At 37.3% G+C, this 18983-nt stretch overlaps 1 protein-coding gene across 1 annotated transcript; it reads left to right on the plus strand.

Moving 5' to 3' along the window:
- The first annotated feature begins 1434 nt into the window (after positions 1 to 1434).
- CD164 (CD164 molecule) lies at positions 1435 to 17832 on the plus strand. The gene is made up of 7 exons (XM_079147366.1): positions 1435 to 1740; positions 1786 to 1988; positions 4117 to 4269; positions 6111 to 6185; positions 8227 to 8259; positions 13770 to 13826; positions 15276 to 17832. The coding sequence occupies exons 1-7, from the start codon at positions 1520 to 1522 to the stop codon at positions 15440 to 15442; spliced, it is 909 nt and encodes a 302-aa protein (XP_079003492.1). The 5' UTR covers positions 1435 to 1519; the 3' UTR covers positions 15443 to 17832.
- The last annotated feature ends 1151 nt before the right edge of the window (positions 17833 to 18983 follow it).

An 18983-nucleotide genomic window follows, 5' to 3' on the forward strand; every position in this document is an offset into this window, starting at 1 on the left:
AATGGCTTCTACAGTGGGGCATGTTCACCCTAGGTGAAGCAAGATAATCCACTGGGGTATGAAGAGAAAACAGGGATTTTATATTTTTAATCATGGTGAAAAAAGTTGCTTAATGCTTTAGTATTGGGTGTCAGACGTGTGAATCCGGGAGTAGGACGTTTGTTTGGAAGGCCTGATGGTTAGACCTCTTTATCTTAACTGCATTCTAACTCTTCTGGCTGGGGCATAGGTTGGATCAGTCAAAAATCATCAGTTTTTTGTTTACATCTGAGAAAATCCCCAACTAGTGTAAATGATGGAAGTTCACAGTCACGAGGGCACACAAGGGCTACACTGATTTACATTGCAGGCAGGAAAAAAACTTCTAACCTTAGGGAAAGAAAAAAAAGGGTGAAGTACTTCTCTGCCATCATCGTTCTGGGTGCAAAACAGACCTCATAAAAACAAAATATTTGAATATACGTAATTAAAATTACGCGCGGAAACAGCGGCAATAAACACAGCTTTGAAAGTCTAACTTTTTACCACTTGATTATAAGCCTTTCAAGTACTGCATTTTCTGAGATTGGGCATCAGATGGCGCTCACCCTTACTAAAAGCCTGAGCAGCTTCAGAACACTAACTGGTACTGCAAAATCCACCTCTGGTACCAGGCAACTCTATGTTCAGGCACTGCAAAATCCACTTCTGATGCCAGGCGATTCCTAAGTTTCAATTTCCTCACCCGTGATTTTCGGGTGGAAACCGACCCAATGGCCTTTCAATTCAGACGCCTATGATTCTGACGACAGCGGTGAAGTTGAGCCAGACTGGCCACTGCGCTTACTGACACAGCAATTCCGAAGCCAGGCTGGGAAAATGCGACATAGGTGGTCAGGAGACACTATTCGTAGCAAAGCAGCTCAAACTATGTGGGCGACAGATCAAAAACTCTTAACCACGTGGTGCCTTCATCACCGCGGAGAGTCCCCAAACTGCTGGGGTCTTCCAGCAAAATCAATTTAAGAAAAAAGTGCGGGTTCCTACTGAGGACAGACGTTAGACTCTGGTGACCCGGCAGCCCAACAATAAGACAAACTTATCCAAGTTCCACGTGCATCGGACAAACAACTTCCGCCGGGTAGATTCGGTCCGGGAGGTAAGGTCTTGCGGGTCACGTGGGGCCGCGGAATGACGCCCTCGCAGGACGTTCAGGTGGGACGCTGCTGCCACGTCACGTGGGTTGTTCCATCCAGGTCAGAGTGGGGGACTTCCATATGAGGAAAGACCAATTGCATACTTGTGTGGTAATGTGAAGGTAAGAAGACGATTTTATGCGCATGGACCGTTTTCTCGCTCTAGTACGGTCTCACCGAAGTTTCCCACTGGGACAGCCCAGCTCTCTCCCCTTAGAATTCCCGTTGGTCTCGCCCCTGCTCGCCGCGGTCTGGAGCTTCCCACGTGACCCCCGCGCGCTCCCGTAGGGGCCGAAGTCTTGGAGGCGGTGCCGCAGGGGACTTGAGGGACCGCCGAGCGTTTTATGCTGCAGCTTCTCCAGGACGCCACCGTTGAAGACACAATGTCCGGCTTCTCCCGCCGTCTGCTTTGGGCAGCCACCTGCCTAGCCGTGGTCTGCGTGCTGTCTGCGGATTCGAACTCATCCGTGACTCCGACAGAGGCTGAGCTACACCCTTCGGCAACCACGAAGGTAGCCCCGACGCCGACGCCGTCTGCCTCGCTGGTCACCCACTCCAGCACCAGGTGAGCGCCGGCCCAACAGGATTCCTGCGTTCGTCTGGCCCGCAGAGCCTCACTCCCTCACCGGGACGCGTGGAGCCAGGGCCGGCGGGCCGCGCTTTCGGGGGGCGGCGGCGGCGACTTCGGCAACATGGCGGCCCGCCCGGGTCCGGGCGGCGGTGTGGCCAGGCGGGGTAGGGAACGCCCGGCGGAAGGGGACAGGAGGGCCCCTGCGGCCGTGGGCTGCTTGACTTCCAAGCGTTGCAGCAGAGGTGCCTTTAAAAGTGCCTTGTAATCCCCAGCCTTACCGTAGGCTCGGAAGAGGGGACGTGGCTTCCTTGCGCGGTGGCAACTCTGGGCTTATGATGATGGGGGCGAAGAGCAACGCGCCTCCGAAGTTGGCTGGGAGACCGAACTTCCCTCTCCCTGGGACTAATCGTTTGCTTCCTCGCCCCCCCGGCCCCCCACACACACCAGGGTCACTCCCGGTAGAGAGGTTTCCCCAGAAATTGGTGAAAGAGAGAAGAGAAACTCAAAGGTTAATGAGCGTTCACGTCACAGACTTGGATCGGCGAAATTGAAATTTCATCACCTTGATTTTGCGGATAGGTAGGAGACGTAGCTGAGATCTAAGCGTGTAAGTAATGAAAAGTTCACATTCCATACAATATGCAAAGGAAGAAAAGAACCCCAAGAGTATTTCGTGCTTCGCATGTATATCTTTTAGTACTGAAGGCGAAGCTGGAAGATGGGTAGTGATACCCAGGTAGATGGAGAAATCAAGATACAGGTCCTTTCCCGGGACCGTATGTTTGATGGGTTGTGTAGTTGGATTGGAACCCAGTTCTGTAGATTGTCTGAAACCCGATCAAGGAACAGTTTTTGTTGAACTCTGCTGTGGGGTAGGATTATTTAAGGCATTCCCAGATTTTAAAGCTGAAGTTGGCGTATGCTGTGACAACACAAAAGAAAGAGGGAAGACAAATTTGAGGTAAACAAGGTGAAAAAATATTAGATGTTTAAAATCTGCAGTCTACTATGATTGGTTATTCCTGTTAATAGGGGGAAATAGGTAACTTGGCTTCCTAACCGAAGGATTGCTGGAAGCGTAATGACTTACTATGACACTTTTCTTATGCTGATCATATTGTTCTACACTGTCTTCCCTAATTGTAGTATTTTATAAATTTTAATATAATGAAATATGTGAGATAGTCTCACATCTTATTGTTAAAGTTAGAAAGATGTTATGGTAAATAAAGTTTTTAAATGAGGAAAGTAAATAGTCATGCAGTACTGACAATTCTAACAGCATTATGTTTGAGATGATAAAGCAAAATATTTTTTGTTCTGCTTATTTTTCAGTTTCACAACTAGTGTGGTTTTTTTTTTTTTTTTAACTTCGAAATAAGTTAATTGCCTTTGTGTGATTGAGATACATGCAGAGGAGATAATTTGTGTTTTCTGGAAATCATAGTTGGATGAGCTATAGTAGTCTGAAAGATAGCACATTCACTTCATTATGTAAATAGCATTCACTCTGCTACTCCAAGCATCAAGCATAAAGATTTTTAAACAGCTAGCATAAGTTGTGAAGAACTTATTTTTACTTTACGAACACCCTGCCCCTAGAGCACCATACACATCCCAGTTTTCAATAAATGCTAATAATGTATTAAAAGGCAATGCCTCTGCAGAGCTATTTTTTAGACAAGGGGGAAAGAAAAGGAGATTGGTGGCATCTAGTTTCTAGATATAAAGTCCAGTTCTATAATCCATTTGTTTATCCAGTCATTGATTATAATTACCCTTGGAATTTGTTTCTGGACCGTTGGACTTAAACTGTTGGCAGACACCTTTTCTAACTCCTTGAGCTATATACATAAATGATGTTGATTTAGACATTTCCAGTTGTGAAGAACCCTGTGAAGAGTGAATCATTTATGAATTGTGAATCTCTGGGAAATTGTTTTCAGAATGGGCACCAACAGTTTCAGTTCAATCTGTAATAAATCATTATTTCTGTTAAAAATTCCTGTGTCATTCGATGTTTCAGGGCAGCAATTTCCTTGTTTCCTTGACGTTGGTCTTACAGCCTTTCCCCCAATTACTTTTGTCTTTTAAGAACTTTTTAAAATGCCTCAAGAAACCCTGAGTAAATGTGGGTATGTTTTAAATAGTTGCCCTGTGAGAAAGGATTGTTTGATAGGTACCTCAAGGTACTGAGCAGGCCCAATAAGTTGTGCTTCTTTTGAGTTAACTTAAGGCTTCCTTGATGTAATTGAAATTTCTGAGTATGTCAGTTTAAAAAGTTTTACCATTTCTCTGAATTATTAATTTATGGTACTGTATATACTTCTCACTGGTTAAAAAAAAAAAAAAAAAAAAAAAAAAGATAAGAAACTCAAATGAGATACCAGTTCACTGATTTCATACATTTTTTCTTCTTCTTTCCCCCACCGCCAGAAACCTGTGAAAGCCACAACAGCTGTGCTTCCTGTTTAACTGTTAACGTTAGTAATACTGCCTGCTTTTGGATAGAATGTAAAGAAGGTAAGAAATTTGGGGGGTTGCTGTAATTTGAGAATGCAGAATTGTTTTTGTTGCATTTTTTTAAAACACTACAGTGTATTCTTGAACATTTGAAGATTCTTTAGACCATTTATGACAGGGTGCACTATTTGTTTAGCAAATCCAATACTTTAAAATGCCAGTTGCTTTAACACTCCCTCTGAAGAATCTTGTTTCCCATACCCACCCCCCTTAGATTTCTTAGACTTGATAATTAAAGCTCAACAACTTTTAAAGGAAGAGAGATTTTAGGTCTTTGTATGTGGTACCCATTTATGCTGGAATCAGCTGTGAAAGTTCTGTAATTTTCTTTGAAACTTGAGACATATTTGTGTATATCCTGCAAGGTAACTATAAAGAGATCTTATGAAACTTTGTTGGATGCTTAGCTATGAAGGAGTAATAGAGAGTTGATTGTTTCCTGTGCTCTTATGTTAACTTTAGGAACATTTGTGGGATAAAGAGCTAGATAGCAGTACATTGAAATGTGGATACGATTTTTCCTAGAATCATCCATTTATCACATTAATAATTTTCTTTTTTCTTTTCTTTTTTTTTTTTTTGTATAAAAGTTGTTGCCTTTGGTGGAGGGTACCTGGGATTGAACTAAGAGCCACGTGACCACTGAGCCACATCCCCAGCCCTATTTTGTATTTTATTTAGAAACAGTCTCACTGAGTTGCTTAGCACTGCGCTTTTGCTGAGACTAACTTTGAACTCTCCATCCTCCTGCTTTAGCCTCCTTAGCTGCTGGGATTATAGGCATGCAGTGTGCTACCTCACCCAGCTTATGTTTTTCTCACCAACAAAACAGTTATCTATTTTTTAAATAAAAGGTCACATGTTATATTCCTTTATTCTTCAGTGGAAATGTACTAGTTGTAGAAATTATTTCACATGAAGTTCAGAAAGCTTTTTAAAATCAAGGTATTGATTTGGGTCTATGTTAACTTTTTTGTTACATAAATCACTTTAGATCATAAGATGAAATTTAAGCCTGCACCTTTACCACCATATATGGCTCTGTGTGTGTGTGTGTGTGTGTGTGTGAGAGAGAGAGAGAGAGAGAGAGAGAGAGAGAGAGAGAGAGAGATACTGGGAATTGAACCCAGGGCTTAGTGCATACTAAACAAGTGCTCTGTCACTGAGCTATATCCCCACCATTTTTTTAAAAAAGTCTATTTTGAAACAGGATCTGGTTAAGTTGCTAAAGCTGGTCTCTGGCTTACAGTCTTTCTGCATCAGCCTCCCAAGTAGCTGGGCTTGTAAGCCCCTGTTGCTCCAAGTCTGACTGTATAGGGAAGCTATGTTAGAAGTATAGAAGGGGCTGGAGATGTAATTCAGTGATAGAGCACTTGCCTAGCTTATTCAAGGCCCTGGTTTTAATCCCCAGTACCACCCCTCAAAAAAGAAAAAGAATTAGACATTTTAAAGGAATAAAGCTGGGAGACCTGGGACTGAGGTTCTCTTGCTGTTGTGGGGCACCTCCTCTGTTACTTGAGCCTTTATTAAAAGACCTTAACCACTTCTTACCAACTCCACCCTCATGTAGATTTCTGACTGCCTTCATTGGTTGTATAGTAGTCTGTATCACAAATCTGAGTCTGATTGTTTCAGATTTATCTGTATTTGTAAGGACATACTGAAGGGGTGAAATTTGGAGGGAACCTTTATCATGTCTCTAAAAGAATGAGAAGAGGAGGGTAACATTTAGTCTGTGGACTTCTAAAGTATTTATGTTGGGTGTTTGGATTTGTTTTGGAGCTTAGTAGCAAAATCAAAGATGTGAGTAACTGGTGCTGTTTGTCTCTTTTTTTCCATAGCAGATAAGAGCTACTGTTCAAATAACTCAGCAGTTAGTAATTGTAGTGTGCTGAACAACACGGTTTTCTGTTCTGGTAAGTCTTCACATTGTTTTCTGGGGAAAATGACCGCAGAGGGATAAATAATTGCTTCAAAGCCTTATTTCTGTGTTTTGTTAGCATTGCTGTGTTTCTAATATTAGAAATTTGGGTATAAATAACATTCATATTGATTGATAAAATATTTTGAAGCTTGGTTTTAATGACGTAGCTATAGTGTGAAATGATATGTGTGTAGATATTTCACTCCTTTTTCTTTCTTTTGTCCCTGCCCCCCAGGAATTCACTGAAGTTCAGCATTTTATAGGCTCTAGTAATGTCACGTTTTAGTGTCCAGTGTAGTTTGTGTTATGAATAAACCTTTGTGATCATCTATTTATTGTTTTAGTTTGAAGAAGAACTCAATTATTCTTTGCTGAGGGGCAAATCATTAAAATTCCTAGTTGAAACAACTGTGGTTTTTTGTGTGTGTGTGTGCACAAGGAATTGAACTCAAGGGCACTCAGCCACTGAGCCATATCCCCAACCCTATTTTATGTTTTATTTATGAATTGCTTAGCACCTTGCTTTTTGCTGTGGCTGACTTTGAACTCAAGATTCTCCTGCCTCAGCCTCCTGGTCTGCTAGGATTATAGGTGTACACCACCAGCACCCAGCTGAAATAGCTGTTGTTTTAAAAAGAGAATATAAATTAATGGGAAAGTTAGATTCCTGATTTGGCACATAGATAATGAATTTTGTAGAGTGTGTTAGTAACCTTCACGGACTATCTTTGACGGAATTTTCCCATCGCAGCATGAACTTTGTAACTAGGACTTTTATTGGTATTAGGTAAATTTTACTCTATGTAAAATGTAGGTTAGGTGGCATGCAAAAAATTTTAAATTACTTTAATGTATGTTAGAAAAATCTAATAACTGTCAGACCTTTGATTCCATGAATTGCTCAGAGACAGGATTACATAAAAATTGTTTTTAAACAATCAATTTAAGAAAAATTGAAAAGGTAATGCTGCTTAATTGATAACATACTAGTTTTATTTGATAATGTACTGTGTTTTGCTATCAGGGACAATAACCACCACCAAATAATAGTGGTTTTAGCAGGGACAAATTTATTTCTCTGATGTAAAGAAAGTCTGGACTAGAGTGCAGCTAAAGGTCTAGAGTGACAGCTCGACAGCTGTTAAGGACCCACATTCATTTTAGGTTTTCACTCTGTCATTCCTCAAGGTCAGTGTTCATGTTCTAGCTGTTAAATTAATTTTTCCTGCCACCAGGAAAGGGGAAGGAAAATGAGAGACCTGTATATGTCTACCTTAATAAAGGTGCGTGGTAGAAGTTACACTTGGCTACTTAGTGGCAAGAGAGGCTAAGAAATGTTATCCACTTCTAAAGAGGATACTGGTATCGGGTGAGGGAAATGGTCATTCTTTTCTAAGTGTAGTACTTATATTGTAAAAATATATTCGAATGACTACTGGTTGTGAAATAGTGTTAAAATTGTAATTTTTTAAAAAAAATATTTCATTTATTCCTCTTGAGACTATTTGTACATTTTATGCATTTATATGCTCAATTTTGAAAACAAAAATCAATATAGATATAGGTTTAGACAGGTTTGTTGCATGCTGAACAATTTTTGTGATAAGGAAATGTCCACAAATGGAACATAATGACCAATTTCACATATGCTTTATTAACATTAAGATATATGTTCACATTACATATTTTTTAATTTAGCATATTGGCCCATGAATCTGACTTTGCAATTTATATAACAACAAACAATGGTGATTGGAAAAAAATTAAATTTATCAGCAGAAATAATCATTTCATGTAATCACTATTTCTTTCCACCAAGAGCTGGTCATAACATTGTAATGAACGTATCCTGGTGTCTGCATAATTTCTAGGTCTTTATTGAGTACCTAATGAACATCTCATTGATCTTTATTTAAGAAGTAACATGCATTTTTTAACTTTATTGTTCAGGTGGAAAACTTAATAGTTAAGGATTATAATATTTTAGACAACTTTGATGTATATAGTTTTTTTTTTGTTTTTTTTTTTAATAGGGCCTACAACTCCAGTGCCAACTAATTCTACAGGTAATTCAAGATAATTGATCTTTTCTGACTTCATATTTCAGGATTTTTAAACTCTCTTGTTGGGTGACTTTTTAGTAACTAAATACTTAAAAGTTGTTACTATAGTTTTAAAGTGTTATTTAGTGTTAGATTATAATAATTAGATAAATATGTACCGTTTGTGACAGTGACATATTGTTCCAGTGTTCCACATTCAGTGAATCTTACTAGATTTGCTATAACTTTGTTCATTTTGTGGATGTTGAAGAAATCTTGAGAAATACAGGAATGCAAAGGAAATTTAAATCTCCACAATCATCCAGAGGTACACCAGAATGTTTTCAGTGATTAATTTCTTCTGGGCTTTTCTGTGTGTTTATGTAAATATTACTTGTTATGAAGTGGATGGTATACTCGTACACTTGGTATTGTTTTCCCTCTTAAAATTGTGGTGCACTATTCCTTGTGCTTTTGGTTGGACAGTTAGGTCATCTCAGTATCCATGTAGTAAATACCTTATGGAGAATATTTGCTGTGTGATGGGATTGAGTCAAACAATTCCTAGGGCAGAGGGCATGATTAAGATTCAGTACTTAATTGCTTTTCAGGAATATTTGTGATTTTCATTTCCATTAATAACTGAACATTTTCTACCACATCCTCAGTCTGATTTGATAGGAAGAGTAAATACTATATTTTGCAAATATTAAATGTATCTATTCCAGAACAAGTACTAAGCTATAATAAAATAAGGCCGAAGTAAGGTAGCATTTTGTCTCCTATAGGAATGATGAACAAGGTCAGTAAGCACAGTGTGTTGGGGAATTTGTAGGAAGGTGATATGTGTGTTGGGTGGCACAGCAGATAACAGCTTGTGGGAGATGTTGACTGACTGACTGATGCTGATAAAATATGGGGCAAGTTTTCCAGACAGAGCAGGGTGGTCAGCATATATTAAGAATATGTGAGTATAGTGAGCCTTATGAGTGTCTGGTACAAGATGACAGTAAGCTGGACAGTCAGAAATGGGATTGGGAAATGCCTTTATATGCATTGCTGTTAGATTGAGATGTTATCTTGAAAGATTTCAATCATGTAGGTCATATAATCAGACTTGCTTTTTATTTAAAAAAATTTTTTATTAGTTGTAGGTAGACACAATACCTTTATTTTTTTTAATGTGGTGCTGAGGATTGAACCCAGTGCCTCATGCTTTCCAGGTGAGTGCTCTACTGCTGAGCCACAACCCCAGCCCCCAGACTTGCATTTTATAAAAGGACTTACTCTGGCTTGTAGAGAGTAATAGAAGATGACTAAAGTGGATTCATGGAAATTCAGTACTCAGTTACGGTGATTCTAGAATACCAACAGAGGAAGAGCTGTAGATGCATGCAGAAAGGCTGAGAAAGTGGTTAAGACTTGATATCTGAGGTGTGGGAAGTGGAATGGAAAAGGAGTTATTTTCACCAAAGCAAGCAAGAAAGAGGAAGCACAGCAGATTGGGGCTGTCTTGGGATTTTTTTTGTGGTACCAAGCCTGAAGAGAGCGCTTGGCTAAAATTACAAATAAATCAGTCATTATAGACAGTAGTAGAGGCTGCTGGAAGAATACATGGAGGATTGGGTTTAAGGATCAAACTCTGAGGGACAATACTGTCTACGGGATGGCAAGAGGACCTAGGCTTGGGTTTGCTTGCAGATAATGGCCATCAGTTGGTGCTTTCTAATTGAAAAACCTTAGGAAGTCTCTTTCCATGGGCTTTGTGTATATTGCTCCTGCTAAAGGGAGCAGGAGGTAAATTATGAGATAGTTAAGGAAACAGCACTACAAAGAGAACTTGATTTTCCGTGGAAAGTGTACAGTTGGGTTAATTATAATAACCCTCCCCCAGTACAAATAATATATCTTAACAATGGAATGACCAAATTATGTTGGAATATAGCTTCATTGTATTTTCTAAATTCTCTTTATCACCACTTATGAAGTTTTTGTGTGGTGGTGTTCCCCACCCCAACCCCGTATCCCAGGTACTGGGAAATAAACCCAGGGGAGCCCCTACCACTGAGCTATATATCAAGCCCTTACTTTTTTATTTTGAGACAGGATATCACTGAGTTGCCTAGAATGATGTAGAACTTGCTATCCTCCTGCCTCAGCCTCCTGAGTTGCTGAAATTACAGGCATGTGCCACTGTGCTCAGCTTTTGTTGTTTTTAAGAACATAAAGTAGATCAATGGGTGTGTATTCCCTAAGTAGTGCCTTACTTTGCCAATATTGTCAACATAGTACTGTTCTAAAAATTTTAAATGTATAAATGTTTTGCTTACCGTGTTCTGAGAGCAGATCATAAAAATCAAATAGCAAATTTGCCGAATTTTTTTCCTGAACATCGTCAAACAAAATTAGTAATGGTGTCTTAAGATTGAAAAGAAGTTGATATGCCTTTAATTTGTAAAGTTTTTTATTCATTTCTTTATACAAAAGATGTTCTTTTGTACAAAAGATGTTATATAAAAGATGTACTTATACAAATTTAACAAAAGCTTAAAGGATATAATAATTAGCCTTAAAATGACTATACCCTCTAATCTAGAAGTCCTATATAAGTATCAGTTCTGTCAGAGATGAGACCAGATATTTCCTTATAAGATGTTCACAGTCCAGAGGAGGCTGAGTCAGAAGGATAGCAAGTTCAAAGCCAGACTCAGCATCTTAGACTCTCAACAATTTAGTGAGACCCTGTCTCAAAATAAAAAGGGCTGGGAATGTAGCCTAGTGTTAAGCACCCCTGGGTTCAACATCCCCAGTACCATCAAAAAAAAAAAAAAAAAAAGATGTTCACAGGATGGAGAAATGAGAGAATTCAGTCAAGAGCAGACTGGAAAAAGTGTATGCAGCAGTGCTCCAAGCAGGAAGGGGAAAGCTACAAATGTGTATGAACATGTCCATTAGTATTATTAGCAATCATCTACCAGTTTCTTTTAGCAAAGAAACCTGACTGGAGCATTCAGAAACATTAATTAAACACCCTTGTAAAAATTAGAACAACTTAATCTCCTGGGATCCTGTTAACCTTGGGATATGAAAAATCTGCCTGTATGACAGACCTGATCTCTCTACCTCTCCTCTGTACTTTTTAGTGATATTCCTTGTTTTGAAGCTGTCAAGCCCACTCTTGGTTTATAATTAGAGTTTCCTCTTGTATGGGTGGAATTTGGGGGATAATTATTCCTATTGAAATTTTTGATTGTTTTAAAAAGACAATATAATACAACAAAAGATTGCTTCATTCTTGTTTCTTCAATATTTATTTGACATTCTTTTATGGATTAAGCATATCACTTTGAAGCCTATTCAGTTAATGTTCTTTTTTAAAAAAAAATTTTTAACTGACGTGTAATATACATATTGTGGGGTATAGTGTAAAATTTCAGTGATCAGATTATGATACCCAAACACTTGGCAAAGAAATGTAAATGTTGCTAACAGGATACAGTCTTTATGCCCTGCGAGTCTTAAGTGAGGATCATACATTCTTAGTACCAAAACCAGTTTGGGAATTTATGAACTTTATCCTCCGAGAGAGAGAGGGACACATGAATAAAAGATAAGAAAATTCCAAGCTGCTATACATCCCAGTTGTGTACTTTAAAAGTGAGCATTTGTTGTCAAATTTTCTTGAGCTGTGAAACCCTTTTCTGAAACAGTACAAAAACTATATAGCACCTTACATTTTTAAAAAAATATATGCCTCATGTAATTGATCTTCCTCATCTGTCCTCCAGATCATCCTTAGCTGCCCTGCATGTAAGCAAATCTTCATCTTGAAGCCCCTCTTATCATGAAGCCTGACTAATATTATTTCCTGAGATGTGATAAGGAGCTGTTATTCCTGAAGCCCTTGCCTAAAGTATAGCTTCTTTTCAAAAAGAAAAGAAAAAAAAAAAAAAAATGAAATTGAACCCTAACTTTTTTTAAGGACAGCTTTTATTTATTTACTTATTTATTTTATTTCTTAATTTTTTGGTACTAACTTGGACCCAGGGGCACTAAGTTGCCCAGACTGGCCCCAAACTTATGATCCTCCTGTCCCCGTCTCATGAGTTGCCGGAATTTCAAGCAGGCACCACTGTGCCTGGAACAGCTTCCTTTTTGGGAAATCATCTTAATGTTTCCTATGCTAGTTATTAACTCCTGTACTCAGGCGAGCCTCTGCCTCAGTCTCCTGAGTAGTTTGGACTACAGGTGTGCAACAAACACCATTCTCACCCTAAGGATGACTTCTTAAGGAAACCATTCACAAGTGGTCCAGTAAGCTTTGAAAACATAGGGGCTCTTGAGTTATTTGACTCTTAAGAAAATGTTAATTTTTATTAATTATCTTCAGTCTTGTCTTTGTAGTACTGGGATGTGCCCCCCTTTTTTGGGGGGGGGGGTGCTGGGGATCGAACCCAGGCCCTGTGCTTACAAGGCAATCACTCTACTGACTGAGCTATCTCCCCAGCCCCTGGTATGTGCACCTTTATAGATGATACTTGGTATCGGCATTAGTAGTTTGAAGTTCCCTTTAGGGTGCTTCAGTTCCTAAAATAATTTTATATCTCAACTAATTGAGTACATTCTCAGTACGTTTTGGTAGGGGGGAAGGTACTAGGGATTGAACTCAGGAGCACTTGATCACTGAGCCACATCTCCACCCCTATTTTGTATTTTATTTAGAGACAGGGTCTCACTGAGTTGCTTAGTGCCTTGCTTTTGCTGAGGCTGGCTTTGAACTTGCAATCCTCCTGCCCCAGCCTCCTAAGTCGTGGGGATTACAGGCGCGTGCACACCCCGGCTCAGTACATTTTTTTAGGGACGTTATCAGGTAGTGTTTTGGCCTCATGCAGTGTGATAGAGCAGAGCTTACCTTTGAGCTCTTTTCTAAATTGTTTCAACTTAGGCACCTGTTCGTACAAATACAGTTTTATTGAACTCCAACCATGCTCATTGATTTGCATGTTGTCTTAGGCAGTTTTGTGTTAAACAGTACACAAAGGCTCAAATATTTGCTATCTGCTCCTTAAGTTAGCAAACCCCTAAAGTGAAAAAGATCAAAGTGGCACATCTTGATACCTACATAAGAAATAGTATGTTGCAGTTGTTTCTTACCATGACTAAGTTAATGATTTTTGTCTTAGAAACAAGATTATTTACAAAGAGCCTCTTAATTCCTTCTAAGTATTCTTACCATTCTGTCCTTTTGCAAATTTGATCCAGATATATTGTATACTCATATATAGGTTTTAACTTAAATACAACTTTATGATTACTGGATGTTTTAAAATTCATTTAAACGCTAGTTTTCTTAGATGGGAAGATAAGTTAGTGAACCTTTAACTGAAAGTAGGCTTCTATTGTCAAAAAATCGAAAGCAGGTTGAAATTGATAGCATTACTTATAAAAGGTAAATGTTAAGCAACTGGGAATTTAGAAACAAGTTTTTTTGGTTTTGGTGTTCTTTCTAAAAATATGTTTTGTTTTCCTTCCAGCTAAAGTCACAACTCTGCCTTCCTCTTCTACATATTCCACCACAGTTACCACATCAGGTAATTGAGCCTTTTAAAACTAACAGTGATGTAGGGTGTGTATACAATGTTGCCTTTTACTATTTTTGCCATCAGGTTCATTTTATGGACTGAAACTCAGCTCAACATTTAAAGTGCCACAGTAGTTAGCTATTTAACACTGATAACTCTACTGAGAGTCCTCTTGTTTCTAAGTGAATAATCACATTTGGCCTGACATTGTAAGAATTAAGTAATGTTTTCCAAAATTTTCAGTACAACTTAAAAAGTTGTGAAATCTGATTTGTAGCTCCCAGTTATTTGAAGGGATTGTTATGTACCTGTTATTCTTACCATCTTTTAAACTGCTGTTTTAGACTTTTTTGTTGTTGTTGTTCTGGGAATTGAACCCAGAAGGCACTTTATCACTGAGCCATATCCACAGCCCATTTTTTTTTTTTTTTTTTTTTTTTTTTTGAGGCACTATCTCACTAAGTTACTTAGGGCCTCAGAATCCCTAGTTGCTGGGATTATAGGCATGCACCAGTGCACCTGGCCTAAGCTTCTGTTGTGATGCGGAGAAGTCTTACCTACTTTTTGTGATTCCTGAGGCTTAATGCTTATACTACCTTTCAGTTTCAGTGAGGGCATTCCCAAGAAAAAAATACCTGTAATTACTTTTGGGTTGTTTTGTTTTGTTTTGGTGCTGGGGATTGAATCCAGGGTCTTGTGTATGGTAGGTAAGTATCACTGAGCTATGTTCCCAGTTGTGATTAATTTTGAAGGTGGCCAACTTATTTAACCACAAAATCATTCGATATTCTATTTAAGAAAAAACTGAAATTTGTTTTAAGTGTGAAATTCTTTTAATGGATGCTACTTTTTTAGTCAGTTTCCTCCTGAAACATTTTGTTCCCTGAAAAAAAATTCTAATTTTCATGTACTTTTTCCTATGACTTGGTAATGCTTATATTGCAAAATTAACTAAATATTATTCATGATGCTTGTAATCATGAATTATTTTTCTTGTTGAAATTATAAACTGGAACTATTTATAACTTGAAAAATTGCATCTGAATTTTTATTTACCTATGTAACATGTAGTAAAACTCAAATACCATGAATTATTAACATAAACATTAGTTTATGTTAACTCAAGCAATTAGCTAAAAATTTTGTCTAACAATCGTTGCATGTTTTAAAAGTGCTTAAAATTCCCAGGGCACAATTAATGTACCAGAAAAAGAAATTATTTTGTTTTTTCATATTTGAAGCATTATATAGCAGCATAACCACTTGATATCTGTGGTCAGAATGAATGGAATTAAAAACTAGTCTTCCTCAGCTAGGGATAAGTTCTGTAAAGATTTGACTTAGGAGGAAATGCTTTATGGAATTTGACATGGCAAAATAGAAGCTCAGGTGGGTCTTGTAATTATGTTAGAGGATCATGAGACTTGCTAAGGATTGTTATTTCCTTTATCATATCAGGTGCAACAAATACCACTTTGGCTCCAACCTCACAACCTGCACGGAAGTCTACCTTTGATGCAGCTAGTTTCATAGGAGGAATTGTCCTTGTTTTGGGTGTGCAGGCTGTAATTTTCTTTCTCTATAAGTTCTGCAAATCTAAAGAACGAAATTATCATACTTTGTAAGCAGACCCATTAAATTAACAAGGACTGGCAGTTCATTTGTGTAACTCACTGAAACCAAAATACTATCTTACAAGAAGTCCCACATGGAAGACACTATTCCAGGATCTTTAAATTTCCAAAGGATGCATATAGGATATTTTGGAACATCATCCTTGAAGAAAAATCAGTTAGTGTTTTACTTACAGGAATATTTAAAAAATATTCTGCATGAATCCTTGTGGCTGTCGTCTTTTATTTTCAATGGCTGCTGCTGTGGGATTATGTTTCTGTTCTTGACATGCCAAATGTAACTTTCTATAAGTGATGGAAAATGTTGTCTGGTACAGACAACCTCCTGACTCCTGGCAATTTAAGTTTAGTTATCTTAAAGCCTGAAAATTGCATTATTTTTATGCTAATTCCAGAAGTGATTTAGTGGCTAGAATTGAGAAGGTGTGCCAAATGAGCATCAAATCCGGTGGATTTTTGGCTATCATTTCAAAGGTGGAATAAATTTATTAATTTAGTAGTACTAAACTGTATCCATAGAGTAAAATTTTGTGCTTGATAAGTTATTTTTTTCTACATTAGAAATAACATGCTACATGGGGAATTACATTCCAGATTTAAAGAAATGAATGGAAAGGATACAGACCATTAATGTTTAACAGGATATTATTCATATTTGCAAAAGCACCTTATATCATTGAGAAAATAAAGAACAGTGCCTTAAAAGACAGACTGAAAGGTAGGCTGTAACTTAAAATCTGTGTGATTTGTTCTTTGATATTAAAGAAGGTAAAAGTTGGTTTGAGATTGTAACTGTTGATGTAAGTGGTAGTAACCTGCTTCTAGATACCATACTGTTAATATTTAAATTAAAAGCATATCTTTTTTTTTTTTTTCCAGAGCAGAGAAACTTGGGCTAATTACTATTTAAGTTTAAAGGCCTTCACATACTGAATTTTGCAACATTTTTCTTTGGGCTGTTGAAAGCAATTGAAATAAAATTATATATTTCCTTTGTGCTCAAAAAAATCTTAACACTATGAACCTTGAAAGGATTTATACCAAGCTTACCTGAAAAGTAACTACTTTCATGAGGTTAAAAAGAAAGTTTTAGAATCATTTATTAGCTCTATTTTAAATAAGACAATCATTTTGTTTTCAGATGGCAGATGTGACCAGTATAATTTCAGAAAATCTAAGGATTTTTTTAATCAGATTACTATAGATTTTTAATGATGATTGCCCTGGATGAGTAGACTGTACTTCCACTTTTCCCAATTCCTTTTCTTTTTTCTTTCTTCCTTTGTTTCAACTCCCTTAATATAATAAGCATTCATATTTTTGTTTCTACAGTTTCTTCTAAAGCACTAGTTTTCTTAGTTTTAGAAGGTTGCTTCTCCCTTTCCTTTGAAACATTGGATTAGTTTAGTTTAAAATGAGCTTTTGCTTTTTTTAGGTCATTAAAAGTATTTTTGCTTTTAGGTTCTTCAGCCTGTAATGGCTGAGTTTAGCACTTGGGTTTTCGATATTTTATAGGGAAATGGCAAATGCCTTTGTTCATTTCACAAACCAAAACTTGTATTTAGGTCATTATATTAAACGTTCTTAAAGTGAAGAGTTACTGGTTTTTTTTTTTTTGGTTTGTTTTTTGGTCACTTGTTGGTACAGCTGAAGTTTGTTTTACTTGCACATTTGTACATATACCTAATATTTTCAAGTGCCTTAATTGTTTAAAATCTCTGGCTTCAAAGGTTTTTTGGAAAAAGGTAGATTTACCTCACCTTTTTGTGTTTCCATTAGTAGTAATATTTTAGGTACCTCACAAAATTTATTATGGTGCCATGGCTATTAGGTTTTAGTGAGTGCTGTAAGATTCATTTGAAAATTTACAGAAATCCATTCCTCACAAGGTGGCAAAAATTAGATACAGTGGTATAATCGTCATTTGCCTGGATATGAATTCCTTGCCACACGTTAATGTCAGCATATGTAGCAAACTTTGTGAAAATGTGACTTAATTTGAAGCTTTTATAATTTTGAGCACTCCTCTAACAACAGAAGCATAATATTAGATTTCGCAAGTCTACAGATGAGCTTTAGGAACAGAACTCGGCCTTTTCTGACTTTCCTCCTTCCTTTAGCAATGTAGTATCTTGAGCCATTAATAATTTTTGGGTTTTTTTTAATCCAGAAGGTATATTATAGAAATCTTTTCAGATTTTTCATCTGATTTGTTCATGCAGATGTAGTTCTATCAAATACCTTATTTTACTTTATAGATATTTGTTGCACAGGCAGACACTGCTGTATTTAGAAATTTTTATTTCAGTTCATTTTAAACTGCAAAACCAATCTGTATCATGTACCAAACTGATTTAAAATAAATCTACATGTTTATTGAATTTGTCTCCCCTTTTTATTGAGTGAAGTGTGTTTGTTGGATTTTGATTATGAAATTTAATGCTCAATTAATTGAATTCATGTAATTTAATTTAATGCTGTTGGAGATGGTTTGTCTAGTTTGTATTGCTGCTTCTCTAGGACAACAGATAGTAACTAAAATGTGAAAATAATCATTGGTGGGCAGAGCTTTAGAGATTATAGTTGGAGGATGGGAGTGACAGGTGAGTTGATCTTATACAAGTAATAGAAATGAAGCCCAAGTTTACTGAGAATTTGTAACAAGAATAACATTGCGTTTTTAAATCCTGAAAGCTTTGTTTGTGTCATTTTGCTTTTTCTTTCTCTTTTTCTTTTTTTTGTTCAGGATGCATGTAAAGTATTGACCATTTTGTAGGCAAAGTTATATTCTTCTTAAATTTGAAGTTGATCCATAGACAACTGATCACTGTTTTGGTTTTCTTTTCTCTGTTTTTGTTTGTTAGTTTTAGATCAATTCTATTGCTCTCTTTAAGTTCACTAATAACTTTCTTCTATGTCTAATTTATTGTTAATCTCATAGGATGTTTTTCATTTCAGATATTATCTTCATTTATGGTTCAATTGATATAATTTTAAATAATGGATTGTTCTAGAGTTTATAAAAGATGTCCGTAACAACTTTTAATATCTGTATTTGCTAATAGTCACATTTGGATCAGTTTCTATTGATTGATTTTTCTGCACAGAATGGGTCATTATTTCCTGCTGCTTTGCATACTTGGTAATTTTTTATTGGATGCCACATGTGAATTTGGGTGCTGGATATTTTTGTATTCCTATAAATATCCTTGAACATTGTTCTGTGACATAAATAGCTGAAGACAGTTTGGGTCTTTCATGTTTGAGGTGAGAACAGAACAGAATTTGTTCTAGAAGTGATTGTTATGGTCCTGTGGAAAGACTTCTGAATATCCAGTGAATATCTAGATTTTGAGTGTGGACTGGTAGGAACGGGCTCTGATCCCAACCTCGTTGAGCCCTGGTTACCAAACTCTCAACCTTTTTCTTGGGTAGTTCCTTGTGGATATGATGATTACTACTTGAGAGGCCCTCTCTGCATATTTCTGGTGTCTCTGCAACTCCCATTTGGCCTTTTGCCATGGGAACCGCC

The sequence above is a fragment of the Sciurus vulgaris genome, assembly GCF_902686455.1.
Source record: "Sciurus vulgaris genome assembly, chromosome: 7".
Lineage (NCBI taxonomy): Eukaryota > Metazoa > Chordata > Mammalia > Rodentia > Sciuridae > Sciurus > Sciurus vulgaris.